Source organism: Crocodylus siamensis, chromosome 8 (genome assembly GCF_052110815.1).
Source record: "Crocodylus siamensis isolate JL-2025a chromosome 8, ASM5211081v1, whole genome shotgun sequence".
NCBI lineage: Eukaryota > Metazoa > Chordata > Crocodylia > Crocodylidae > Crocodylus > Crocodylus siamensis.
The window spans coordinates 1,177,783-1,205,547 of NC_143402.1; the positions used below are offsets into that span (position 1 = coordinate 1,177,783).

Genomic DNA, 27,765 nt, shown 5'->3' on the forward strand with positions numbered 1-27,765 from the left:
TGGGCGGAGGTCGGGCAGCAGCTAGCGCGGGAAGCCGGCTCCTGCCGGGAGGCAGGCCCCGCGCAGTAAGCTGTTAGCGCACCGGGAGTTTCCTGCCGCGACTCAGCCCAGCGCGCCGACGAACAGCACGAGAGAGCCGGCCCTCCTCAGCCAACAGCGGTGACTTGCTAAGGAGGATGCCGGGGATGCTGGGTTGGACGGCATCGCCTCCTCCCCAGGCTGGACTGATTCGGACCAGAAAAGGCCCTGGGCTGCAAGCTGGCCGGGACAGCGAACACCAACAGTGTTTTTGCTCACAAAAGCATGCTGACGATAACACTGGGCAGGGCTGAGCCGGTTTGGGGGTGCTTTCGGAGACGCTGAACCTTCAGCGGTAAGTCTGGAATAAGAAAACGCGCGGGCCCTAATGGGGCTGGTGAAATGCAGCCCTGGACCCCGACATCTTTGCTGGGAGTTGGCAATGTCCTGCCCGGGCCTGCGGGAAGCTCTTGTGTTTTGTCTTACTGAGGGCCCGGGGGTGCCCAGAGGACCCCAGGAGGCTCGTGTCACACTGAGCCGGGTTACTCGGACTTCATTTCTGCCCACCCACGAAGGGGACAAGCACACAACATATTCTACGCTGCGACGGCCACGGCGCCGTGCTCCGTACCCCACGTCCAGGCTGTGCCGCGGGGTAAAGCTCATCCGTTGTCTCTCACTGCTGGTAAGCACCACGTAGCTCCCGATATAAGATTAGGCAAGGCTGAAGTATTACACAGGCAAGGTGTGTGGGGGGCATTGCGTGCCCAGCTGTCAAATCAGATTACCGCACAAAAGAAGTGAGAAATACTTGCCGATGGAGCGCGAGCCAGGCTGATGAGTGGAGTGCTAACGTACAGCCAGTTCCTGGAAACCTGGATTGAAGCAATGTGTGCTGAGCAAACAAACCACCTGGGCGCTCTCGGAGGGTGCCAAATCCAGTTAGCTCTTCTAAAAAAAAAAAGCAACCTCCCGTGGTGCTGGGATCTGCCCGCTAAGCTCGGTCCTCTGCCGAGCGCGGGGCGCTGCCAGGCACGGGGCCCTTACCACCCGAGAGCGTGCATCAGCCAACCCGACTCACATCTGCATCACATCTGGCCGCTCCCAGGTGAAGCTGAGCTGCAGCCACATCCCACTGGCCGAAAAGGGGCCCGTTGCCGAAGTTCGGCTTCATTTGCTGGGTGCAAGCGGGTGAAATGACTGCACGGCTTTGCTCACATCCCAGCCAAGGAGCCTGTGACACGTGGCCCTCAGTCCCGCTCTGCATGGAGGCACGCGGGGCCAGATCTGGTGCTGGGATAAAAGGGGAAAGCTCCACTGAAGCCACCAGTGGAGAATCTGGCCGTGGTCATGGCCCTCCGCCGGCTGTGGAGGCCGCACTGTCACGACAGCCGTGGCCTGGCCGTGGGGCTGCCCCCGTGGGTCCGGTTCACCTCCATGAGAATCTGGCTTTGGGGGCAAGCCCTGGACTTGCACCAGGAACAGAGAAGGAGGTTTTAACCCTCATTGCAACTGCCCTGTATTAGGGACATGCGGGGCAGACCTCCTCGCGCTGGGCCGGCGTTAGCTGGGGTGCGCTGCTCTTCCCCCCCGCCTTGGTCGCATACTCCTGCCATTGCACGTCCCTCAGCACCGCGGCCACTGCACCGCCGCTCCGGGGATCTGGCTGGGGCCTTGCTGCACTCACGACTCCCCTGCACCACGTTTCCTCTCCCCGACCACGGGGTATCGGCCCCTTGCCCTCTGCCTTGCAAGTGCAGATGCTGCGCGCCGATCTGGGAGATGCCCCCATCCGCCCGACGGCTCCCACCACAGACTCGTCCATGCACCAGCTCCTTTACCACAGCCATCATTTCCCAGAAGGGGAAGAGCCAGACCTTCACCGGGCATTTTACTGGACCCGAAGCTGCTGCAGCCACTGGGCCTGACCCATACTTCTCCGAGGTGAACAGCCTGGGGGTCTTTTTTGAGGCATTTGTAATGCAGAAGTGGCCTTTCTCCGAGGAACTGAATGTGCTGCAATACAAAGGAGGTAATGAAACCACTTTGGTTTTGCTCCGGGCATCACCGGTGCTACGGGCATGCTGGAGAAGCGCCATGATCCCCTGATAGCGTTATCAGCCATATCATCTGGCTCTGGTGAAAAATGCACGTTCCCAGGGAGATGCTGTTCGTGAATTATCTCAGTTTTGCTGAACTGCGCGCAAAAATGTTGGAAGTCGGCCAGTTTCAAGCCGATGTTTCCCAAATCCAAATCACAGCTTTTGCTGTCTTCCCACTTGATTTTATGAGGAACAAGAACCCTTCCAGAAAGGCTCAAGTGACATGTGAAACAGTTTGTCCAAGGTCAAATAAAACATGTCATCCAACCCAAAAATGCCCTCCCCCCACCAAATTTTGTCTCTGCCAACGAATGGGAAATCCATGATGTACACAGCTCTGTGACTCACATTAAACAGTCACTTATGGGCCAGAGCGAGGACTCAGCCGCTTGTTGTGGAAATGCACCCCCAGCAGAGATGCGCAAGCCAGGAGGCAGTTGCACGGCTGTGCTGATGAGCAACTGCTGTAATCAACCCCTGAGGTCTGTGTTTTAACCTCCCGGGCCTCAGCGAAGCCTTGCAAACGGCAGGAGTCCTTGGGTACCGCGGGAGAACGCGAGCGCGGCGCGCTCTCCGCGGCACGTACAGCCGGCGTCCTCTCTGCTGCGCGGAGGCACCGAAGGGAAGCTCCCGGAGTTTATTTCCCCTAAACACAGCTTCTATTTCCACTTGAAGAGGGGATGATTCAGCTCCTCCAGAGCTGTCTGTCAGGCGTCTGGTGTTGTCCCACCAAGTGCATTCGATTAGGCACAAGCACTTGGATGTGGACGAAATGGGATCGGCCTTGTATCCTTGCCCAAAAGCTTAATGGGATCCAGACCGATGCTGTGTTGCTGGTGTCTGCTGGGTGCGACCTCTCCGTGGGCGGCAGGCAGAGACCGGCACCATTGCAGGCTCCTCGGCCTCGGGGCCTCTCAGAAACGGGGATGAGCACCGAGTCCTGGAGACGCGGGGCGGGCAGAGGTTGCATGCCCGAGGCAGGATCGGCCCTGCCCAAACCAGCCCAGACACGTGCGGCATCTAAACTCGACATAAGACACGACGCAGGCCTAGCGCCCGAACCAGCGCCCTGCTTCGATGAAATGTTGTCAAAATGGGCTCGAGAGGGTCCCTGCTACAGGGGAAAGCAAGCCCCCCGCTTGGGCCACGAGAGGCCCACGCTTCCCAGCGCTCGCCCTCGGGGCGATTTCCCGTCCCGCCCTGCCAGGCGTGTGCACCCGCCCAATCTCCCCTTGCACAGGAAGACTTTCGTGCCCCAAAGTCTTCGTGGCACGGGGCCTTTCCCCTGGGAGGGCGGGCTGGACGCGGGCCGCCTTCCCTGCTGCAGGGCAGCTGCTGCCCTCCTGAAGTGTTACAGCGACGTGCGCGGCCCGCTCCGCTTGCTCCGGAAGCAGGACGTCCCATCCCATGGGACCGCAGCAAAGTGTCGGTCCCGTGCAAAACATGAAGTCACCCCCCACCTCCTTCCAGAAACAGCAAATAAACCAGCACGGCACCGGGGGCAGCCATCCCCGCACCCCTGGGTGCTGTCCACTGCCGCTCTCCGGTGTGACCGTGCTGGTGGCTGGGCAACCGTCTGGGTGCGGGCGTCTAGTGCCAGCCATGCCAACTGCAATGCAGGGTGCGTGGAGCCCGGGAGACCTGGGCTCAGCTTCCAGCCCTGCCACAGGCTTCCTATGTGACCCTGGGCAAGTCGTCTAGACCGGTGCAGACCACAGCTGCACCCAGGTCGGTGCCTCACGGCGTGAACAGCACTAAGGGGTCCAGTATCTACACAGGGCCTGTCCAGGCTGACCGGTCCCTCGCCCTACAGCTCCCGGCTCTCGGATGCTCGGTGCGGGGGCGCTGCCTTGCTGCTGCGTGGAATACCCGTGGAGGGAGCCGTCGGGCCTGGACTTGCCTGGTCCTGTTTTGGACGTCCTCCAAGACACGGGGGCAACGATCCTGCCTTGCTTCCACCCACTGCCGTGCCCCCGTGGGAGCCGGTGAGCTGTGCGGGGCAGGGACGGTGCCGCCGCGCAGGACGAGCCTCAAGCCGCTCGCGTCGGTGATAGCCATGCGAGAGGCCAGCTACCCGGAGCCAGCTCTTGCTCTCAGGGATGCTATAATGGTGGTTTGGCAACAGTCGAGAGACACTTCACTGAAGGACGGTGAGCCCTGGCCCTCCCGTTGCTGCCCCCCATGCCCCTAAATACAGGATGCACAAGACTTTCCATTGCAAGCTGTGGGCGTGAGCAACTGGATAACATCCCTTTAAAGAGTAATTCCTCACGTGTGTGTACACACGCACAAATCATAACACACAAGTCATAACAGGCTCTGTTACTACTGGCAAACAAGTGTTGATTTGTTCAGCAGCATTGGATGAAGTGAGCTTTTTATATATATAAATAAAATGAATGATTAAGATGCATGTGTGTGCATGTATATATATAATATATACACCCCCCCCTCAGAGAGAGACAGAGAGGAGAGCAGACACGTGCTCTATACCTACCTACTTCGGTTAGTCTATAAAGTGCAAATTTATCTTGGCAAACAAATGCTGATGATATGTTGATTTCTTCATTAGCTTCGGATGAAGCAAGCCTCAGCTCATGAAACCTTGTGCTATTTTATACATATATCTTATATGAATAATACATATTATTATTATTAAGGCGTGTGTGTATGTGTATGATACACCCCCCCCCCCTTAGAGAGACAGAGACAAAGAAAGCGCATGCATGCACTATATCTCTGTCTCTCTCCCCACTCCCTTGGTTAGTCTATAAGGTGCAAATCTACCCTGCTTTCCCCTTATCAACCCAGCCAGGCTCTGCCATTCAAGCACTTGTTCGGGGCTCCCTCTCCAACTAGAGAGCGCATCCCTGCGTTAGCAATGAACCCGAGGCCTTTGAGAACAGCCAGAAACCGCCTTCTGATGGATGTGATGCAGACAAAAGCCTGTCAAAGTTTCTAGCAACAGCAATCACTGGGTTTTTTTTTTCCTCCCTGAGGTTCAAACGTGGGCATGCAGAGATGGAGAGAAACTCACGGCTGATTTTAGGAATAAAAGCATCTCGATGGAAAAACGATCACACCTGTCAAATGAAGATTGCAGTGCCAGCACTGGGTGAATGAACAAAGACAAAACATTTTAGAAAGCCTGAGCAACCCCCCCGCCCCCCCAAACTCCCGCACTGCAACAAGACAGACGCCTTCTCTCCCCCTTCCTTGCCTGCTGCATCGTGGGCCCGCAGCAGACACCTCCAAGTTACGGAGATTGAGTGCCGCTGGCAAAGTGAGGGCTTACCCCACTCTTGCAGCTTTCCTTCAAGCCAGGTCTTTCACGGGGTGAACCTGTCCCCCAGCAACTAAAAGAAAGTCAGATCAGTGCTACAAAACAGCAGCCCAGAGGCAGGTGCATCTCGGGGAACAGGCTCCAGGAGCAGGGCATGACGCCCTGGGGAAGAGGATGCTCAGGGAGTGGAGATGCAGGGAGCCACTTCCCCACGAGCTTTGCAGGGAGGTTTTGTGTGTCGGAAAATTTTAACCCGTGGAAAACGAAGGGTCTTTGTGGGAAGGGAGTTGGTTTGGCAAACTTCTCATGGTCCCTGCTAGGTCACTGGGAGGGACGCCGGGGTCCTTGGCTTTCCAGGCCAGGCAGTGCCTGCTGTAGACGGACCCTAAAGCAGACCCAGGAGCTGGAAGTCCTGGTGCCAGCCGGGGGACCAGGGCCCTTGCTCTGCCCTGCTGATGCCATGGTGCCCTGTGCAATTAAGCAACCTGTGCTGGTGATGAATGCACTTGTTACACCTCTCCTGCGGGTCCTCCTGCTGCACCCAAGCACTCCCCAGCCCTGATGACTTGGATCCGTGGGCCGTGTCTCCCAGCTGAGTCACCAGGGAAGGTCCCCAGCGGAGCCCAAACCAAAGGAAATCGAGACATGCAACCTGAGCTCACCTCTGTTTCTTCCACCTCTGGGTTTGGATCCCAGGTTTGGACCCCGGGAGTCTGCAAGCCACTTTGACGTTTCCTCTAACCCCGTGCCCCTGGGGATGAAGTCCGTGCCGCCTCCCCGTGTCCGTTGTGACGAGGGCCCGTTGCACCCCGCTGCCAAGACATGCCTGGCCTGCACCAGAGCTGCTTTGGGATGCTGGCTCCTGGCTTTGCTTATCTACAATCGGTTTTCACTGCCGAGTCCTCAGGAGTTGTTCCCATCGCCACCCCGGTGCCAAACCAGGGTGCAAGACGCGCGCCCATCAGCCGACCCAGCCCCGGGGAAGAGAGCAGGTGCCTGCTCTGCTGCCCAGAGCCCCAGCAGCTGAGAGTTTTCAAACTCAGGGACGAGCTTTGTTAACACTTCATACGTGCGAGGGTCGATCTAGAGGAGGGAGGCAGCCCACAGCCCTGTTCTGGTCTGCAGAGCTCCCCACGGGGATGGAAATGTGGCAGCGGGGAGCAGTGGGCATCAGCACTGCCATCCATCCCCTGCTCTAAGGTTACAAGTGCCCTGCAGCTGGATTCGGCTGGCGAGGCCAGCACCGCAGGCCCGGCCCATGGACTGACCCAGCCAGGGCACCGCTGATCTACAGGACCCCCAGCTCGGGATCGCAGACCCGCTGAGGGGCTCCCTGCCACCGGGGCCCTGGACACACGTTCAATTGGCAGCGTGACAGGAACCAGCCAAGAAGCTATTACACATTTTTTGCGCATTTGTGCTTATTCCTCATTTTGGGACATCGTTAATTGCTATAATGTGTAGCCAGGTCACAACTTCAGATGTGCTGAATGGGTTGAGCATGCCATAAGTGTAACGTGTGACAGAGGCTATAGGTGTCACAGGGAAAGGCCCGATGAAGGAAATGAGCAGAAGCGTGCTTCATTCAGCACCTGGCCATGGCCCAAGCACACCCCTGTGCATCCCGATGTTCTCCTTTCCACGGGGATTTGGCAAGCACTGACCCTAAAATATCCCAGACAGATGCTGACTCAGTTCTGCCTTGAAAACCTCCAGTGCAGGGTACGCCGTGGCTCCCCCGGGCTGCCTGTTCTGTTGTTTGGAAGTCATCCCTGAGTTTTGCTCCAAAGCTGATTTCCTGTGGTTTAACCCCATTGCCTTATCCTTTGTCTTCTGCAGCCAGGTCCTTCCCTCTCCGTTGTGGCAGCCCTCCACATGTTTGGAAACTGCTATCACGCCTCACTTCCATGTCCCATCAGAGGGCTCCAGGTTCAGACTCGGTCTCCTGTTTGCTTATCAACCACCTGGCCGGGGCAAGCGAGCAGCGAAGGAGCAGGGTCTGCAGATGAGGCAGGCGTTTGATCGAGGAAGGGATGGGAAGCATGATGCCGACATTCAGGGGATACCCAACAAGGCAGAGACTGGGCAATGCAATGGCAGAGAAAACCAGCACTCATGGATGCAATCGTGCAGCTCTGCAGGGAAAATGCGAGTCTCCCGTGCCTGTTGCAGTGCCCTTAATAAAACCCTGTCTGCTCCAGGAAGGGAGGGAGGCATCGCCGTGGCCAAGTCAGTAGAAATCTCAGCTTCAGAGGCAGCCGCAGTCAAATTTGCAAACCAGATGGCTATGGTGCATATAAGGATAAGATGAAGAATGATGCGGGCAATATCACACAATCACAATGAGGGCTGGAGGGACATCAGGAGGTCACCAGACCTAGTTTGTTCACCAGAGCGCCCCAAGGGATGACGAGGTCAAACGGTCACAAACTCCTGCAAGACCATTTCAGGCTGGACATAAGGAAGAATTTCTTTACTGTCCGAGCCCCCAAGGTCTGGAGCCGCCTGCCAGCGGAGGTGGTTCAAGCACCTACACTGAGCACCTTCAAGAGCAAATTGGATGCTTATCCTGCTGGGATCCTATGACCCCAGCTGACTTCCTGCCCTTTGGGCGGGGGGCTGGACTCGATGATCTCCCGAGGTCCCTTCCAGCCCTAATGTCTATGAAATCTAGTCCAACCCCCTGCTCCGAGCAGGACCGGCCCCAACTGCATCATCCCAGACAGGGCTTTGTCGAGCCGGGTCACGGGGTGATGATGGGAGATCATTAGCATTGGTCTCGTGTGCCCTCCTCATCCATGCACGCCCCCAACGGTGCAGCCAGGGAGCATTGCACACGGGGAACCAGCAAGCCACAAAATCCAGGAGCCCATTGCTGGAGAGGTGAAAGCACCTGCAGCTCCCGCAGAAGGCAGTGGCATTTGGAGAAGCCTGGAATCGGGCCCAGTGTCCCTTTAGCTCTGATTAAGCCCATTCTTTGCCTGCCATCAAGGTTCACTGGCTCCAGATCAAGGGCAGCTTTCAGAGTTTTTGCTTTTGTATCTCGAACTTGTGAAAAATAACTCGCCTGAGATATAATTGCAGGTGTACCGCCTTGCTAATGATGCTTGGGATGAGCAGAATGGCACTAAGAGAGAGGCTACAGGCAGCAATGAAAGACTCCAACTGGGCCAGTGACCTTTGGGAAAGTGAGCTTTTTCCTCTAACAATTTATTAGCTGTTGACAACTTGTCTCATTACTGCTCTATCTTGGTATCCAGCATGTGGACCAGGTCATTGTGAAGTCATGCAGGGAAGTATTCATCTGGCTTTTGAAAGCATGAATGACTTATTTTTTTGCATGTTAAATAGCTGTCGCTGGGTGGCCTTGCACGGAGAACGTCTCGCCACGGAGCCCGTTTCCTTCTAACAGAAACCTGGATGCCGACAAACCAACTTACTGCCCGGGGTAACCTCAAATATGTCCTTTCAGCTAACACCCAGGGCACCACCTCTTTGAAACCACCCTAGAGAGGCCGCGCAGGGCCTCAGGCCCCTGCAACACGTTACATATATGATGCACTTGACTGGTGAAGGTTGCAGTAACTTTAGACCGGCCACATGTGCAAAGTATTGATCATACCATAAAAATGACGCTCCAAAAGAGCCAACCCACTACAAAGTCAGTGCTTGAAAAAGTGCAACTCCAGAGCTGGTTTCGATGCAGCTTTCCTTCAAACATGCAGCGGGTCCGTCAGACGAAGCAGGGACGCTATCGCTGAGCAGCATCGGCACGTTGGATCACGGAGACTGCAAAGCAGGCTCCCACCCTCTGTGATTTTTTTCTATCCATTTATTGAGTTACAGCCCTTAAAGCCGTGCCTTGGAGTAAGAAAGTAATGTTATAACTCGGTAGGTAACTGTCCTTGGAGCTCTCTCTCACGCTCTCGTGTTGTCAGAGTAAAATAATGTCACTTCTAGCCTCACCATCATTGCATGTGACTGCCTTTTTCTTGGGAAATGTTCCCATCCCCCCATCACAACTCAGTTCAGAGAAAGCTTCCAACACGTGGCAAAGCAAACGCACACACGTGCACTCTCTTTCCGGGAGGCCAGCTCCCAGTTTCCCCAGAAAATACATCCACAGGGCACGTTGACCTCACAACACGATTAACTAGGAGGCAAGGCAATGTTCAATGCAATCTTGGCCTAAGCCATAGATTTTTATGGACCGTATGTTGTGTGTCACTCTCATGCCCACAACAAACAAATTAAATAATATTTCTTTGCCAAACAGCTTCTTTCTGCAGAACTCAGAAGAACTGCAGTCCTAGGAAGTCCAGAGAAATGAGTAACTTGACGCCAATGAAGAGGAAACCCATTGAAGTTGGAAGCTTTGCTTTGTTCATGCTTGGGAGCACTGGCCGTTTCAGCTTGTTCCCAGGAATGCCTTCAGTACATGTGGGTCAGTCCCGGTGCAAAGACTAAGGCAAAGATAACAAAACAGGGTTTTTTTCACCCCTCAGCCCGACTTGCAGCGTCCAAGACTCGAGCAGAGGAAGCAGCAGCTGGTCCTTGCTAGCTGCAAACCTCACCGATGCTCTGGACACCCCCAGGGAGAGGTGTGGCGGCACCGCCGCTCTGCTCCCCAGAATTAATAGCTTTTTAGTTCCCCAAATAAAACCCTCGTACTGTAAACCAATGCGATTTTGGGAGGGGTGAAAAAAAAGGATGCTCAGGGGACTTCTTTTGCCTTCTTAAAAAGTAAAAAGGGGGACATTTAGATGAGAAGCTGAAATGCTTTGATAAAGGTTGTTGCTAGCCAGATTTCTTGTAATTGGATCCAGATCAGCGCCATATGACCCCCAGCACCAATCGCCAGGCTCAGCTGCAGACCCAGGTCTGAATCCAGACCCCAAACAGCTGTTGAATCCCACTTGAATTGGAGGAGACCTTTCCCTCCCCCGTTATTTCCAGTGGAAAGGGACCTTTCCAAGCATATTGGAGTCTGAGAAAGGGCTGGCTGCCTAGAGGAAGGTCACTCACCTGCCAGTAGACAGACAGCACACTGAATACCTGCTCAAAGGAGCAATGAGTTTAAAATGTACGTACACTGAACTTTTCCAAATACTCCCTCTACAGACCTCCGTTCCACTCCTGGGACTTCCCTGCACACACCCCGGGGCTCACAGCATCATTGCAACACCCGGCCAACACCACCGCACCAGTAAACTGAACCCAAAGTCTGAACACCGAGCCAGAGGCTTAAGCAGGGAATCGGAGAGCCAGACGAGCTACCGGGACAGGAGCCGCAATAAGCTGTGCAGCAAGGCGCAGGTGCTGGAGGGGTTCCTGGAAGAGGTCCATTGTGTCCACCCACTTTGTCACCACAAGAAAAACCAGGACTGGTTGCAGCCCAGGATCCCAGGACTTTCCTCTCTGCGCAGGGACTGCCTGGCAGAGCGAGGGTCTGTCTGCGCCATGTCAACCAGGCCGAGCACGCCCGTCCCAGAGTCCGCCAGTGCCCTCTCCCCATTGCCAGCCTCGGCCAACCCCAAGGGGCCTGGGCCAAGAAGCGTGGCCACGCAGGAGCCCCACAGCCTGTTTCTGGGTGACCGTAGCGTGAACCTTTGCCGATGCGACAACCGGCTTAGTCAGCAAAGTAAAGGAAACCATCAAACACAATTAAGCATAGCACAAGGCTGGAAAGGAAACATTATAAGGGAAGACTACATTAACTAATCCAAATAAGATAAAGCTATGATTTAGTGTAAGATGTTAGTAGTAATGATTGATGTAACCAAATGTACTAATGTTATTGTGCTATACTAGATATATTTTGGTTAAGATGCTTAGATAATTTGTAAAAACAAAAAACAGCCTGTCAGAAATGAACATAAACTAAGGTAAAGAAGAAGCAGGCTGGTGTTGAGCAGGGAGGAAGAGAGATAAACCCTCTCTTCCTTTCCCAAGGATACAAATCCCAACTCACAGCAGCCTCCCAAGGCCACACAAGACCTGGTCCCGTCCAGTTCCAAAAGTTTCAGAAACAAAGACATTTAAATAAAACCACTCCAAGGTCATTTTTTAGAACATTAGATCCACCCCACTATCAACGAGGGGCACGGGCTGGAGGGAAATTTGGAGAACTCGGCAAATTCAAGCAGACCTCCTGCCACCTCTCACGTCACCCCGGCCGGTACAGGGGAGAACCCCACTGTGCGGTTGCGGGAGCCACGTAGACTTTGGGATCGTTTGCTTTTATGCAAAAAAAAGGTCGGGCTCTAGACTTGTTTCTGCCTCTTTTCTCAGTAGCCAACCCGCACGGTTACCTGTAATCCGGGGAACAAGACCTGGCCAGGCCTCTGCTCTTGCAGCCCTTGGAGACCCTCTTCTTGGGTCAGTTTGGAGGAAGGTTGCTCTGCATTACCGCTCCGCGCCAACACGCTGCCTTCAAATCCCCTGCTTGAGCATGTGGTCAGCCGAGGCACCGTTAACTTTCAATGTGTTTGTTTTAGAAATAAGCAGGTAAGTCTGCTCACCTGGAACCGCAAAGCTCAGGCAGCGGTTTGATGCTGGACGCTGGTGGCAGCGTCAAGTTACTCCCACTGCGCCTGGGCATCGCTACTTAGCAAGGCAGCCAGGAGGGTACATGGCAGCTGGTCACACCAGCACGACAATCAAGGGATTGTTTTCCAAGCTGGCTTAAGGAGAAACAGATTGCTAGCATCCTTGACTGTGCTGAGCAAACAGCAATGCTTTTCTCGAGAAATGAGGAGGGTATGCAACTTCCGTTTCTATTTTTATAAGCTCTTAAAGAGGCTTTGCTTTGTTTTCCATTTATTTTGAGATTTTTGGGTTTTCTGACTCCTGGTATATGTGATGGCTTTTCATAAAAGCATCTTAAATCAAAACTAGAGAGAGGTAAAAAATAGAAAGTTCAAAAGGGCGCAGAATTAAATTGCTAAAACAGGCTGCTGCTGATGTCAGCAAAACAGCTAGGGTTACACAGGGCACCATGTGGATTCAGGACCCCTGTGGAGTTAACTCTTACAGGAGTTCTGTAACATGAGAGGCCTGTTGCAAAACTAACATATGAATCATTTTTCGGGGCATGCAAGACAGCACAGTGCTGCTCGGGTCCCAATAACGTGCTAAATAGCCATGTTGTCATTACAGCAGTGCCTGTTGTAGACTAAAGATGCCTGGGGTTTTTTGCCACCCTTGGAGCTCGACTGCAAAAGGAGGCAACAAGGGCCAAAACTTTCTCCAGTTCAAATGCTTGTGCATGGCCTCTTTATGGCTGGGATGAATATATTCGCAGCAAAAACAAATGGGCAGGGAGGTTACTTACGCCCGTGCACCTATTGGGGAAACAGCCATGCAGTAATGACAGCTGGTCTGCAGCTAAATGGCTTTAAAACATATAGTAGCAGAAGAGTGATGTGATAGCCGTGATGATCCAGAAATACAGCAGCTGTTTGGGTGAGTTACAAAGCAGTCCCCTGAGGTTTCAGCTCTGGAAACATCTGTGAGCTCCAACTGCAATTCAACATCTGAACAGAGTCGAAAACCCCAATTTCAGGGGTTTGTGTGTCAGCCTCAGAACCTATTTTTCTCCCAAATGTGGTAAGATTCGGGGGGGGTTATTTGTAACTGGTGGGGCAGGGACTTGCAATGAGGGCGTCCCCGTGCCCGATTTCTGGGTTTAAGGGGCTGTGGCGTCAGGGCACAACTCCCGACTGCGCTCTTGGGAGCGCTGTGGGAGCAGCAGGCGTAACCCAAGTGGATTAAGGTCATAAATGGAGTGAGTGGCAAGTACATACCAGCACTTCTCACCCTCCCCCCACTTTTGCTTTACTTTGGATGATTTCAGGTACAACCTAAGTATATACACCTGCTCATCAACAGTCAGAAAGTTGAGAGAGACAGAACCCAAACAGTCAAAGCAGAAAGGTTCAAAGCCCTCCCTGCAGAGACTGTGTTGTATCAGATTCATAAATCAGGTGGCAGGGAGCTCAGAAGATGACATCTAGTCCAACCCTCTGCTCACACCAGAACCAGCCTCAGTCCAGCAAAGGCTTCATCCAACCGGGTCTTAAACACCTCCAAGGACAGAGAGGCCACCACCTGTCTGGGTCACCCATGCCAGGGCTTCACCACCCTCCTAGTGGGAAAGTTTTTCCTAATATCTGACCTCAACATCCCTTGCTGCAACTTCAGCCCATTGCTCCTTGTCCTGTCACCTGTCCCCACTGAGATCATGCTGGGAAAGTGGAAAGAGCAGAGGGTGGAAACCAGTGGGTCAAGACTGCTGTGTCAGAGATCAGCCCTAAATGGTGGACAAAAAGGGTGAGGGCTGGGCTCTTGAACCCAGTGCTCCTTTTGGGGGTCCATTGTTGACTGAGCCAGCAAGGAGGGTATATAATTTGCCGCTATCACCAACAGCTGCAGGACTAAAAGCTTTTTTGGGGGCTGACGTCCCCACCTCTTGTGAGCCTTCATCCGTGAAAGGTGCCAAGTGATCCAGGCAGCATCAAGCAGCACCTCGGCTTGCTTTGGCTCAGGGGAACACCTCTTTGAGAATGAGATTTGAGCTCCTGGTCTTGCTCTTCCCTCCCATGCTGTCCCTTTTTTTGCTTTTTGCCTGTTTAATGGGAGTCGCTCTAATTAAAGCATCCCCACCCCACCCCACCCCATCCCCGGAGAACCTGTAAAAGTGCCCCGCGCTCTTTAGTTTATGTGCATCAAGACAGAGTAATGTGCATTTTCCTAGCACCTCACAATGCAGGTACTAAATTTAATGTGCATTATCGAAAGCAAATGTAGATGCACCTCTTGTGACTCTTACTGCCAGAGTATAACCAAAATTAAAATTAGAAACTGGAAACTGGCACAGACGAGGGGAATACCTGTGGTTATGTTGGACAGGCTAGAAAACTTCATAGTTTCGTAGTTGGTCGGGTCGGAAGGGACCTGAGCAGATCATCAAGTCTGACCCCCTGCCTTGGCAGGAAAGAGTACTGGGGTCAAACGACCCCGGCAAGGTGGCTTAATGGGGCTGAGCCAAATGCTCTGCAGCGAGGAAGAAACGAGATGTTCAGTTCGATGGAGCCCCGGGCTGCCAGTCTCAACCTGCAGTGAACTATGCTGAGCACGGAGATCAGCAAACAGTTCTGTGCTGTGCTAGGAGGGACCGGCACTTGGACGGCGACAGGAAACAACACGTTCACAGAATTCGACCAGAATACCATGTTCACGGGCCACGTGACTTTCTTGGAAAATAACTGTTTACACAACTTGAGCCAAAGCACAACTGCTGGCTGTAGCATCTTCATTGCAACACTGTGGAAACGCCCTGCTGAGGGGAAGTCCAGAGAGAGCCTGCCATTTGAGAGAAGGGATTACCAATGCTACTGTGCACCAAGCTTACTCTGAGAATGGCTGCTTTTAAATGCACCTTTACAGCTTTGCAAGTTTTTTTTTGTTGGTATCAATCACCCAGCCCCAGCTTTTTACTGTTTTCACAGCTAACGTGCCCCTAAATGAATGGAGGGAAGTTATCAAGGATTCCAGCTACTTCTCCAAAATGCTCCTCAATCTGAAACACTTCAGCAACTATTCATCCAGAAGCCTAGACAGGGAAGTGCATTACTTATTAAGTTTCTGAGAGATGTGAGGCTTAGGGGAGCATTCACACACTTGAAAGAGCAGATGGCTGAAACGAGTTTCTCAGCAGCCTCTAAACTCGTCTCTGCCTGTCGTCCGTCAGGAACACGCAACGTTCCTGCAAACACATTTTCACTAAATCGGAATCTGTTTCTAATGGACTCACGTGAACAGAAAAGAGGGTAAAATTTGCAACAGATATTATTAATGTGGCTGGAATAGTTTCAATAGGGAAATTAAGAAACAAAAGCCACTGAACTCTGGGGGCCCAGAAACTGAAGTGCCTGTATCGAAAAACATAGCCAGCTGCAGGTACCAAAGCTAGCCTGTTGCCTTTGCATGCTGTAATTCGGAAGGTAAATACCGCCCCGTGTGGGGGCACCGGGTAACAGGGACTTGGAAGAAGGACCAGGAAGCAATGCTGCAATGAGAAGTGCTGCAGGCCAGGAGCAGCCACACCAGTATCCCTACCTGTGGTGGGGGAAGCACTGGGTGCACGTGCTGGGGCCAATAATAAAGCCCATTCTTTTCAAACGTAGCGCGTTCACAAGAAACTCCATGAAGAAGTGGATGGGCTGCTATGGCCTGCGATGGCACTTGCCAGGCAAAGCTGTTAGGCTGGATAGCACAGAAACAGCACGAAGGAGAATCGGATGCTCTGCTCCAGGCGATGCACACGTGTCACTTCTGCTTTCAGGATCAAATTCCAGGGTCAACCTGAGCCTTCAGCGGCCCACACACGTTACAGCCGGAGAGAAGACAAGCTAGGGAGCAGTACGGGGGGAAGCACTCCTTGCGGATCCACCGTTACGAGTTAGTCCCTACACCTACAAATATTCACAGCGCTTTATAAACTCACCACATTAAAATGCCAATTAAAATAGCTAAAGAATTATTGCATATGGGCTGGTCATTAAAACATTTTCCCATGTTAAAGGGAGTTCTGTTAAAAGGATATGCAAAGAGAAATCTCCAACATAACTTTTCTGAAGTTGGTGGGTAATAAATATCTTCTAATTCTACTTTGACTGTCCTTGTGATTAGCCTCAAGTTATTCTACAGTAATGTTAATCATTAATTTATGAAGGCAATAACCAACTGACTGTTTAAACTGGAACATAAGCACCATAATTTTCTCTTTGGCTGATTAATCAGAACATTATTATTATTACTATTACTATTTCCATCTCAACAGAGCTCTCATTTAGAAATAAAGCAAACAAATAATCACATTTCATTTTTGGGAATAGCTTTGACGTGTAAATAACATGGCAACCATCATAAAAACTTGATTTTGTTACAAAAATGTATAAGTGATTTCTAATTGCAATCTAAAAGACAATTAGAATACTTGATCAATAATTTCAGTTTAATATGGTCTCACAATCCATACAATTTTGTGATATTTTGAAGGATGTTTTGAATATTGTTAAGTAACGGCACAAAAATCTGTCCCCTCCCCTCGCCCATTTCTTCTGTAAACTCTTATTCCTTCGTATTTGTATTTTGGCTATCCGGATTGAGAATATCTACATCATACCACATGCAGGTCCCTTCTGGCCCTCCTTTCCTATGATGCTATGCTCTGAATGAGAGCACATAACACAGGACTATTGTTAAGAGATTGCCTATGCTGACAAGTGCTGCAGACATCAAACATAAATGGAAAGTTAAACTTTCTTTTGCAAGTCTCATGTCTGATTTCATAGATTTCATAGACATTAGGGCTGGAAGGGACCTCAGAAGATCACTGAGTCCAGCCCCTGGCCCAAAGGGCAGGAAGTCAAGGATAAAGGAACAGGAAGCAGAACGGACCCAGACACGACTGGTGTGTGCACGCAGAGCAGACAGAGGTGAATACAAAGGCATCAGCATCACCACCTAAGATTAGGAGACTTTAAAGGAACTGCTGCGTAAATGATATTGCTTAACCAAATTAAAAGCAAGCAGGTCTTGCAATAAAGATACTCTAGACGAGGTACTCCGAGTTCAAAGGGCTCACACCTTGCCTGCTCTAAACACCTTTACTAATACAATGATATAATGCATACACCAGGCAAAGGAACCTGCCTTTTCTATAGCTGCTATCAGAGCATTACTTGCAGGTGATCATGAAACTAAGCACAGCCCTTGTCTGAGTCCTGTTCCCAGCAGGTGACAACCTACACAGAAATGGTTAAATAATTTCTCTCTGGATCCCCCGGTCCAATATGTTATCCCTTTCCCGCAGAAATGGATGCATTGAGAGTCCCATGAGCTCGCAGTTTTCTCTGGAAATATATCCACATGGGAAATGCAAATGTGTAGCTTACTGGAATTCCTTTATAGGGCAGAGACTAACCCCTGTGAACTTAGGAAGGCCAGACCAGAAAGGACCACCTTGTCCAGTTCTCTGCATGAAGCCACGTTGTGTCTGTGCTTTCAGAAAACAACAGGCCCTTCCAAAACAGGAAACTCAAGTCAGAATTGCAAATTGAGTAACACAGTCCCAACCAAAGATCTTTCTCTGGTTAACCCTAAATTTTAGATGTTTTGCTACAAACTATGAAACTCCTTTTCATTGTCATGCTCTTCTACAATTTCTACATTGTAAATTCTCATGACGTTTCACAACTGCATCCGCTGCAAGCAGGACTATCTTACAAAAAAGAAAGAAAAGGGGAGGAGGGGAAGGGAGAGAGAGAAAAAAGCTCTTTGCCTAATGGACAGACCTTGAAACATAAAGAACAAATTACAGTGAACAAGCAACGCGGCTGAGCCATCGTTCGAGCTGGACGGAGTATTTCGGATTCCAGCTTGGATCATTGTAAATGCTAGACTTGAAAAAAAGGTGTCAGTTTTTAAATGTACAAGTTATAAGAAACTTGGTGGTATGATGTAATGTAAAAATAGGAAAGCTCCTATGTCAGGAAAGACCTCAAGAGAAGCAAGGCCCTCCTTGCCTTCTCAACTTATGAGCAGCAGTCATCTGCCTCGTAGTCAATACATTGTCTAAGCAACCTTACCTATAAAAGCATCATTTAGTAAACTGAAGTAGTCTGGCAACAAAAATCAACAATTAAGGGAAAATACAAGTTCCAGTTCAGAAATTCTTGGGCAGATTCATGGTTGCCTTCTAAATGGACGTACAGCCTCAGAAAAATTACGACATGCGATGAAGTAATTGTTCAATCATTACCATAAGTACTTGACTGTTATAAAAGATTAAAAGGAATAACTGGACTACATGGGAGTTAAGAAAGAGTTTGTATTTTATACACAGAATATGTACACTGGTTTTGGACGTGTGTGGGTTTTTATCCATGCAAATTCCATACAAAACTATTTACAAAAAATAACAGTAGGATTGTTTTTTAAAGAAACATATACATGTTGGAAGCTCCAGCAATAATGGAAGTTCTGAAAAAAGACTTAAGATACATTATCATACAAATAGATGACCTTTAAAAAGGAGGAAAATGCAGTTTACAGAACATGAAATGTGGAATGACTTAAAATGCAATATCAAATAAGTTGTTCAAATATTTACAGCTTAATCACCTGGTTCTTCTTATATGATCACTTCCAAATATCTGTCTCAGAACTACGTTGTCAGTCTTGGTCACGTGTACACGTTGCTGATTTGGTTAGATTTTTTTTTTTCTGAGTTTCAGAAATCACAAGAAAAGGTACAAAGGAAAAGTATCTGAATACTGACCGAGTGATAATTTAACATGTGTTTTATGCAATCACATTTTCCTGATTCTACATAATTACACAATAGTTCAAAGCTATTCACATTAATCCCAACAAAATTCACCAGACAATCCCTTTACAAAGCCTGTGCATGTGATACACAGATGGTACAAACATTTGCATGAACTGTAGATGCAACAAATGAACAGCAGCAAGATGGAAATTCCCATGGGTTTGGCCATGCTCACAGCAGTTGCACAGGTTCAATAAATAAAACTGCCCTAGTACTTACAAGCAACAGGCTCCACCCTGCAGGCCCTCTGCAAGCAGCACGGACGTCCAGCAACAGGCGCCCATGCGTACAGCGCTAGCGTGTCTGGGCTCCGAACCAAAATCTGCATCCTGGGCAGATTTCATTGATTCATCCACATTGCAAAAACAAAGAAAGAACACCGCAGGCTTTGGTGCTTCCGGCAAGTACCAGATTTTTCACAATGTGGCTTAATGAAATTACTTGCACTGGGGGATAACCCTGACGTGTGCCTTACTTTGCAAGGACTCTTAAATAAGAAAAGGAAATCCTCAAGTGCCAATAGATGATTTTAAGTGGCTCAGTGCTGGACACTGAAGATCAGTTATAAACATACCGAGGGGAAATCCTGGTTCCACAGAAGTTAATGCTACTTTCCCCACAATTTTTTGTAGGTTCCCAAAAGTTACTAAGTGCTAAAAAGAGTTGGCTGTTAGAGTTGAATTGTTAGAAGGGGAGGTTTGAAGCACTTTTTAAATTTGAGGATGCTGAAGCCATGAAAAAAGTTGTACTTAATAGCTTGTTTCTAATATCTTCATTTTTAGTTGATTACAAAACATTTCAAACATTCTCTGCCAACTGATGCATCATGGCTGTTATTGTGTCCTTTGCTCCTGACCTTCGAGGTTGTATCTAGGTGATTTTACAGTAATTCTCTTTCCCCTTATTTAAAAAAGTAAGCAGAGTAAAAGCAGCTTGAAGGAAATGACCCTGAAATTTGGTGTAACATAAAAATACAACTTAAAATGGTGTTAATCATAAATGATCTACTGAAAACATTTCAAAACTGAAGGGGAAAAAAAAAGACAGATCACTTCATTCTACCATGTTACAAAAAAATCTGCAGCATTATTCCTGTGCTATGGACAATTTAAATTGGGATTCAATCATGAGGAAATCTCTACTTTAACACAGGGCCAGTACAAAGACAACTGTTTCTAGGGTCTGTGATATTTTTTCATCTGCTTACGTCACCAAAAGAACAATGGCATAAAATGTTCTGTTTGAAAAAAAAAATAATTGGGGCATGCCATATCTTTTCTTCACCTCTGAAAGGGCACTGTGTACCACACTTCAATGCGAGCTGCATATAAAATGGTGAGACGGGATTAGTGACAAGCAACTACTGTACGGTACACTGGAGGTCAAGCAGTAATCTTAAAACAGGTGTCCTTCCAGCACCACGTGCTCGCCAAAAGGAGCGTTCCTCCTGAAAGTCCAGCTACATCACAGCGATTTGGGTGAAAATTAGGCTTTAGCAAAAGTCCACTCACCTACAACTCTTTTGAAAGAACTATTCTCATCTTCTCCAACGGATTTTTCCTAGAAGGCCAAAGCTTTATGTACCCTAATTCTGCAAACTGTCTAAGAGAAGGCAGTCAGTTCAGATGCTACACAAGAGGATTTGGGTTTGCCCAGACACAACCTCCCCTAGCCCCCTTACTGCTTTACAGCAGCTCGGCCTGCGGACAAGATGCTGCGGATACGAGCTCTCATTGCTGGCACACCGTAACGCTCAGGAAGGAGGTGAGAAGGGGATGGTCAGAGGAGGACAGGAACATCCTTCTCTGGGTGTGCAACAGGGAGGGAAGACAGCTAGTGCACCTCACCTTGAGTCTCAGCTCTGAATCCAAGCTCCCTCAGTATCCATCATCGCACAAACACCGAGAGAGGAAGGGGAAGGGTACCAGGAGCTCTCTTTAGGACTGCATAGTCAACAGCCTTTGGGAAGCTGGTAAAGCCAGTTGTTTTCTTAGCCTGGCCTGTCAAGGGAAACACAAATCTTAAGCAGCTGTAATAAGGAGCTGCTCTTCACACCCCGTCCCCAAAGCTGTGCAGTGATGCAAGTGATCCATGGTTTTCTTCACCATCTCTCCAGCACGCTAACTTGCCTCCCATGTGAGACGGTACGGACAAAGCCAGTGCCAGCTCCCTCAGGGCACTGGCTGCACTCGAATGCTGCATGCACTCGCTTGAATGCGGCTCACTGGATCTGCCTGTGCAACTTCACGTAAAAGTGCTCTTCCTTTCATTTAAATAAACCCCATGGAAATCAAAGACGATTCCATTGGAGGCTGTTGAAAGGGAACGGCTAGTATTTCACATAATACACCTTTCAAAAAAGGACACTGGTATGGCCAGGTAAGGAGAATCAGCACAGCTGTTTTACACCAATGCAGAGTAATTTCTCAAAGGGAGCGACGTCAAAAACCTAGTACGGACGTCTCCTGGAAATATCAACTGGAATCTACTGTAATGAGATTTTAAGTACAGTAGATCATATTGTGATAAAACAGGATTTTTAAAGAGTGAAACTTCAACGGTTTTGTCAGTTACTAAGTTCTAAAATACGTGTCAGAAAAGTTACAATTTGGTCAAATTTCATCTAAGGCTTCAAGTTCACCAATCACAAAGCTTTATCGCTGCCTTGGCATGCCAATTTTGTTGTGGGGGGGAGGGGGCGGGACGAAGATAAAATATACACTCTATATTACATGCTAGCATTATTACTACAAGGAGAAGTCCGAGGCTGGCATTCATTTGCATTTGCTCTGCCTGCATGGACCGTATAAGGTTTGAAATGATGCATTTCAATGCACCATCTTAAATGTGGGGGAGAAATGTGGAACATAATGAAGACAGCCCCTATCTTGGCAAAAACACAATCAAGACTGAACACGTTTATGGCTTGAATTTGGCCCCTGCATTTGCTCAAAATTTGGGAAAGAAGAGCTGCCCCCCACGTCACATCCTAATTAACAGAAATAGTTTTCAGTGCCGCAAAAGAGCTGCTGGTAGTTCTCACTCACGCCATTCACTAAAGCTATTTAGCTGTAGTATGAAGATTGACCTTCTGCAGGTATTGTTGGTCTCTTACCCTTCACGCTGCATACGGCACATAACATCTTAAAGCATTTACTGAATAAAGGTAGAAGTGTACCTATTTTAGGATTCCCTGAGGCTGACCAAACATGAATAACTCAGTACTTTTTATAAAACAGGCTAATTTACGGTGGCATAAGCTAAAAAGTGCTACTAGAGACTTTTACACCCAGGGTCATTACATCTTACAAAGCCTAGTTCTGATCTCAAGTGCCCATACCTTCCAGTTTCCTTATATAAATGGCAGGGTGAAATCCTGTCCCCGCACAGTCAGTAACTAAACATCAACTGAGTTCTCAATAAAACCAGGATTTTGCTCAGAATCACTTCTGATTCATGTCATAGTTAAACTCTTGCAACTAATGTCTCAATTTGCTCCTGAATTTTGTGTGGCATTTTAGGGGCTTAGCTACATTACGGGAAAGCTTTGGAAATCTGGACACAGCTGAGGGTGACTGTCTGCTATGCCCGAAGTCACAAGTCTAATTAGTCTAGCTCTAGCCTTTAATTATTTGTGTGTAAACAAATAAGACAACTCAGTAAATGCATCTCTGAGACAGTTCCAAGTCACTCTACTGTCCACTGAGCACTTTAATGCCACTATTTAACACATGCTGGGCGCATCTACATGTGCATTAATCCACTTTAGTTAATGTGCATTAAATCTAGTACCTCCATTGTGAGGTACTAGGACAATGCTCATTAGCCTGTCTTAATGCACATTAACTAAGAGCACGGGCATTTTTACACATGCAAGTGCCGCAGTGCCAGGCACTTTGAAAAGCTCCCGGAGCTGAGATGCTTACAGTTGTATAAGCAGCAAAACGGGCATCAATGATAAGAAAATGGCAGTGGCACACTCTTGAGCTAAACCACATCAAAAGCACTCCACTGCCATTTTCTGAGTGCTGATGTGCATTTTGCCATTTGTACAACTGCACGCAGCACAGTCCGCTCTGAGTGGGGGATCTCCAGCGCATCGCAGGACAAAAAGGTATGCGTATAAATGCTCCACAGTTTAAGTGACGCTTAATGCGCATCAGCCTATTTTAATGTGCATTAACGAAATAGAATTTTTTCCAGTGATGCTTTAATATGCATTAAAACAGGCTAATGCACATTAAAGTGCATGTGTAGACGCACCCTCCATTGAGGTCCTAGGAAAATATGTATTGGCTTATCTCAATGTGCATTAACTAAAGAGCACAGTTTTTCACTGACACCTAATGCGCATTAATAAGACAGGACTTTTAATGTGCATGACGATTTAATGTGCATTAAAGTGCACATGCAGATGTGCCTGCAGAAGCCATCTAGGCAAGACGTACTATACTGCTCAGAGAAAAGAACACTCCCATGGGACACACTACACCCAACAAAATATCCTGAACTGATATAGGAGAATATTTGACTTCTCCGCACCCCACCCAAGGAAATATTTTGGTACGTTCAGTCACACAGAAATGAGTCAAATGCACCAGGCCATAGCTTTATCTGACTGCAGTCACTCTGATTAAGGGGCTCAGTACTGAAGAACTCTAGCTCCTGGAACAGATCAATAATCAAAACTCGAGGGAGATTTCCAAAAATTCTTAAGTCTTGGCATAACTCTGCTCCCAGCCAAATCAGGGGGAAAAAAACTGCAATAAGATGCAACAGGAGCCACTGCTGCACCCTTCTGAAGCCCCCACACATCAAGGCCAAACTCTGAGTAACTGCATGACATCCTAAATGAAATGGAAACCCCAGAGCTCACCTAAGGAGGACTAAGGAGAGGCAAGGTATTGCCTGCACTTCAGTAAATGCCACAGAGCAGTTTCCCACAAGTAAAGGGAAGGACAGTCTCCCGAGGTCATGAGAAGGCAAAAACATATAAGAAAATGACTGATGATTCTTCAAAAGACTGGAGACTCTAAGGAACAGCACTTTAAATATACATACAAAACCTCACTAGCATGGTTCTCGCTAGAGATGAGGAGCATCTTCCCACTGCCGCTCTCCTCTGGGAGCCGGCACTGCTAATCACAGGCTTCACACACGGTTTCCTGTGCATGTCTTTGCTTTTGGCAGGAAAATCCAGGGCTCGCTTGAGAGATCCAGTGATCCCAGCCATTTGTTTGCTCGCTGGGGCCGCAGTTGTGGCGTTTCTATTGAATGCTGTTGGGAGTGCTGGTGGTAGCCATGTTGGTCTAAGAACATAGGCAGACAACGCCAAATGGCTACAACCAAGACCCCCGCACATTTACCCAAATAACCTTGTCTGCCTATTGCACGCTGTGGCAGGGACAGGAAAGGGGAGCATGCCAAGGAGTCAAGAGCTGTCTAAATGTGGGGGTCCTCTCCCCAGAGATTCCCAGGCTCGCACTCCCATACAGACTAGAAAGCCACAACATTTTTCTATGTGGTGAAGAAGAAAATACTGGAGGAAGAGTCTTGGCTTACGTGCACATCTTGGCTTATCCAGTGGGCTCTTCTTGCCAGAGGACATGGAGTAGGGCCAGAATCGTATCTGCGGACAGTGGGCAGGCAAGGCCACTTGCAGAATAGTCATGAAGATGCTACTTCTAAAAAAATTAACTGATAGCCTTAATCAACATTAACTGGCATTTTACTGTTTATCACACATATAGGGAGATAATCCACAATGACTTAATGTTTAAATTTCTTTTCCAAGTCATTTTTTAAAATACTGACAGAAATATGCACTAACTTTTACATAATTGTTAAACAACTGGCACACAGCACAGAGCCAGACTTCTTAATTTTTCCCTGTGGGCATAAACTTCTATCATCTTCTGCCACATGATGATAATCTGTTTAGACTGGGAAAACTTGTTTCAAGCGATCAACAAAACAGTTCATTCGAAGGGGTACTAAGTGCAAGGTTCAGTGAACTGAGCATGCTTTACAGGGGAAATATTGGTCCAGCAAAAAAATAAATATAAGACCAGTGGAAATATTTAAAGCACAAGAGTCCAATGCTTATGTCCTCACAGTCCAAATCAGATAAGCAACCAGCAAACCCATGGCTAACATACTGGAACAGAAAATTGTATGCTTGTTGTCCAGAGGGCAAAGAGCTACTATAAAATATATTTTCTCTTTTGAATGATAAACTAATTCTTCAGCTCTTCCAACGTAGCATATACAATAAAACAAAAGTCTCCTTATTGAACTAAGCTTGGCTTGTTCTTTTTAAAATACTGAAATAATTATGTTCCAGTTACATGAAATGAGAACAACTTTACTGGTACATTTTTAAAAGAGCTCATTTTCAAAATAATTTAAGGTAAACGGTTAAAATTAATTTATTCAGAGAAAGGATAAATAAGGCTACTTATTTTAGTGGCTGATACTACACTGAGACGATTTCACTTTCCCCATACAACTACATGCTTAGCTGATATTTTAAATGTATTTTTATATCTATAATTTTGCAGAGGGCACGAGTCTTTTCAGTAAGCCATACTTTTGAGAACTACAATGTATTTACAATAGCATACTTTAATTATAGCACATGAATCACTTATATTTCAATGGATTTCAATTTAATAAAGAGTCTGAGAATAACGTAACCTTCTAAATCTTGTAGCCAGCATATTTTTTTAAAATTTCTTTTGACTGGCTTATTGGTCCATTGAAAGGAAAGACGGACAGAATAAAAGAACATTTGCTCCTTTGCCAAATTAAATAAAATAAGGTATATCAATTGGCAATAGCAGAACCATTTTTGTTACGTATTTTGTTTGGCACACTAGGTTTTTTTTCTTTTCACCTAAAGTAACCTAGTCCAAAAGTATAAAATCTGTGAAATACCCAGAACTCAACAAACATTTCAGAGTGACCTACATATTCACTAGAAAAGTAAATGAATGCGCACACACACACACACACACACACTCATCTAAAACGAAGTATCTGACACACCTGAATTTGTTTTTGGGGAAGTCAACTCTGCTGCTTAGACCCTTGTAAGCAATATACTAATTTGAACAAGTGTAAAAACCAAACAAGTATTTAAAACAAGTAGTTGAGAAAACTTCCATTGTGGGGTTTTTTTGTTTTTTTTTTCATATCTGACCCCCAAGAGTGTCCTTGGCACAGAGTTAACTGTAGAGAACCACCAGGTGCAACCTGATTATATGCTATGCCATGCAAGTGGCTAATTTTCACAATAAATCCCAAACCAGCAAGTTCTCTCAAGAGCAAAGAATATAAAGATTCCTAGTCTGATTTTTTTTAAACTAATTTATGAAGATTCTTGTTGTAAAAATGTAATGTGAAGTCAGGAACAACACAATGTAAAATCCTGAAAGTCACAGTATAAACCTGAGATTTTGGCATTTCTATCAAAATGTCCTTAATGATTACTATGTATGCGTCACTAGTCCTTACACATCTTATTTACTGTGTATGTTATTGTTTGTCCCAAACAAGGAAAATAATTAAAAAATGATAATTTTTGTCCAACAATACATTAAAACAGAAATGATTAGATATTATCAAATTAAATAGCATAAATAAAATGTATTTACATTATTTCCCATCATTAGACACCATAATAAGTAATTAAATTGTGCAACAAACTTAAAACATCCAACATCAAAAATGTGAAGCATCATTTATATCTTCACATGTTACTGACTTTACAAAAAACTATTAAAATATCTAAAAATTCCCATTGTATCTATTTCAGACAAAGAAATTGCAAAAATGTTTAAGACTATTAAGAGTCATCAATTACACAGGCACTTCACATGTAAACAATCTACAGTACAACTGAAAAAATATTTTGGCACCAACCTAGAAGACTGGAAAACCCCCCAAGAAATCTGTCCTTTTTACTGTATACTCTTTTTGTGTAATGAACTTATGTTCAGCTAAATAGTAGTGATGTTAAAAATGTATAAATTACAGGAGTGCAAGAAATGAAGAACCCAAAAGGCAGCGCTACTTGAAACATTAAAATGGATTAAATGCAATCAGTCACTCATATTTTTACCATCATACAGTCGCCGTATTTTGAACTGTATATTTAAACCAAACAATTGATTTAAATGTTTTATAGGAAGGCTTTTTTTTTTTTTTTTTTTTAAGTCAACTGAAGGTAGCAAAAAAATTAAATTTTTAAATGTAACACCATGAAACATTAATGGGAAACTTGGAACTTATGTTACCTGGAAAGGGAACCTGATGCTGTCAAAATCTCTTGTGCATCCACGCTTTAAAAAACCCCCCAAAAGAAATCAGAATACCAACATATTCAGGTAATTGCCTGCTTCACATCAAGGTTCATGCTTAACTCCAAAATAAGGCTCTGTCTAAAGTATCTGGGCAGAAATGACTTTTTGATGGCTTGGATGTGCCCATTCAGAAAGCTGAATCGCCCAGGAGCAATCCAAATCAACAGATCAAAGGTTGGTTTGTCTGGTTTCCAAAAGTCACGTTACACAGAGGAAAGATGAGATGCCTTAGATGTAGGCAGTTCAAGCAGAGCCTGAACAGTGAGACCAACTTTCACTAGACCCCTTTCTTCCAAAATATGGTGAGGCAAGCAAAGCCTTTCCTGAAAAATAAAGCAACACATGCATCATATGGCAATCATTTGGCCCAGCTTGGGTACACAATATATTCTTACAAGACTCAAGTGCTCAAATACTTCATTGCTTCTAATTAGCGTTTTGTACAGAAATCACCCCTCTTTACACTTGCACACGTTTCTATGGCAACTTTGAGTGTGAGAAGGTATGCTGAACCTAATTACATTCCACAGAAATTCTGAGAGCTGCAGTATGAAAAATGCAAATAAAAATATAAATAATTAGCAAATCAAGGAAAACATTTCT

General features: G+C 47.4%; 2 protein-coding genes across 9 annotated transcripts in view; both read right to left on the bottom strand.

Annotated features, from left to right (window-relative positions):
- Positions 1-27,222, bottom strand: part of IL13RA2 (interleukin 13 receptor subunit alpha 2) — a 51,142-nt gene extending 23,920 nt beyond the window's left edge. For 4 of the 6 annotated variants that reach the window (XM_090061520.1, XM_090061513.1, XM_090061517.1 and 1 more), the window contains exon 1: positions 27,097-27,222. The gene's annotated coding sequence lies outside the window, so the exon portion shown is untranslated. Of the gene's footprint in view, positions 1-11,714; positions 12,112-27,096 lie in introns of those variants that run through there. The other 2 variants (XM_090061514.1, XM_090061519.1) reach the window with 1 other exon arrangement.
- Positions 18,284-27,765, bottom strand: part of LRCH2 (leucine rich repeats and calponin homology domain containing 2) — a 78,376-nt gene continuing 68,894 nt past the window's right edge. For all 3 annotated transcript variants that reach the window (XM_090061511.1, XM_090061510.1, XM_090061512.1), the window contains one exon: positions 18,284-27,485. In XM_090061511.1, the coding sequence (XP_089917637.1) occupies positions 27,366-27,485 (120 nt within the window). In that variant the 3' untranslated portion in view covers positions 18,284-27,365. The remainder of the gene's footprint in view (positions 27,486-27,765) is intronic.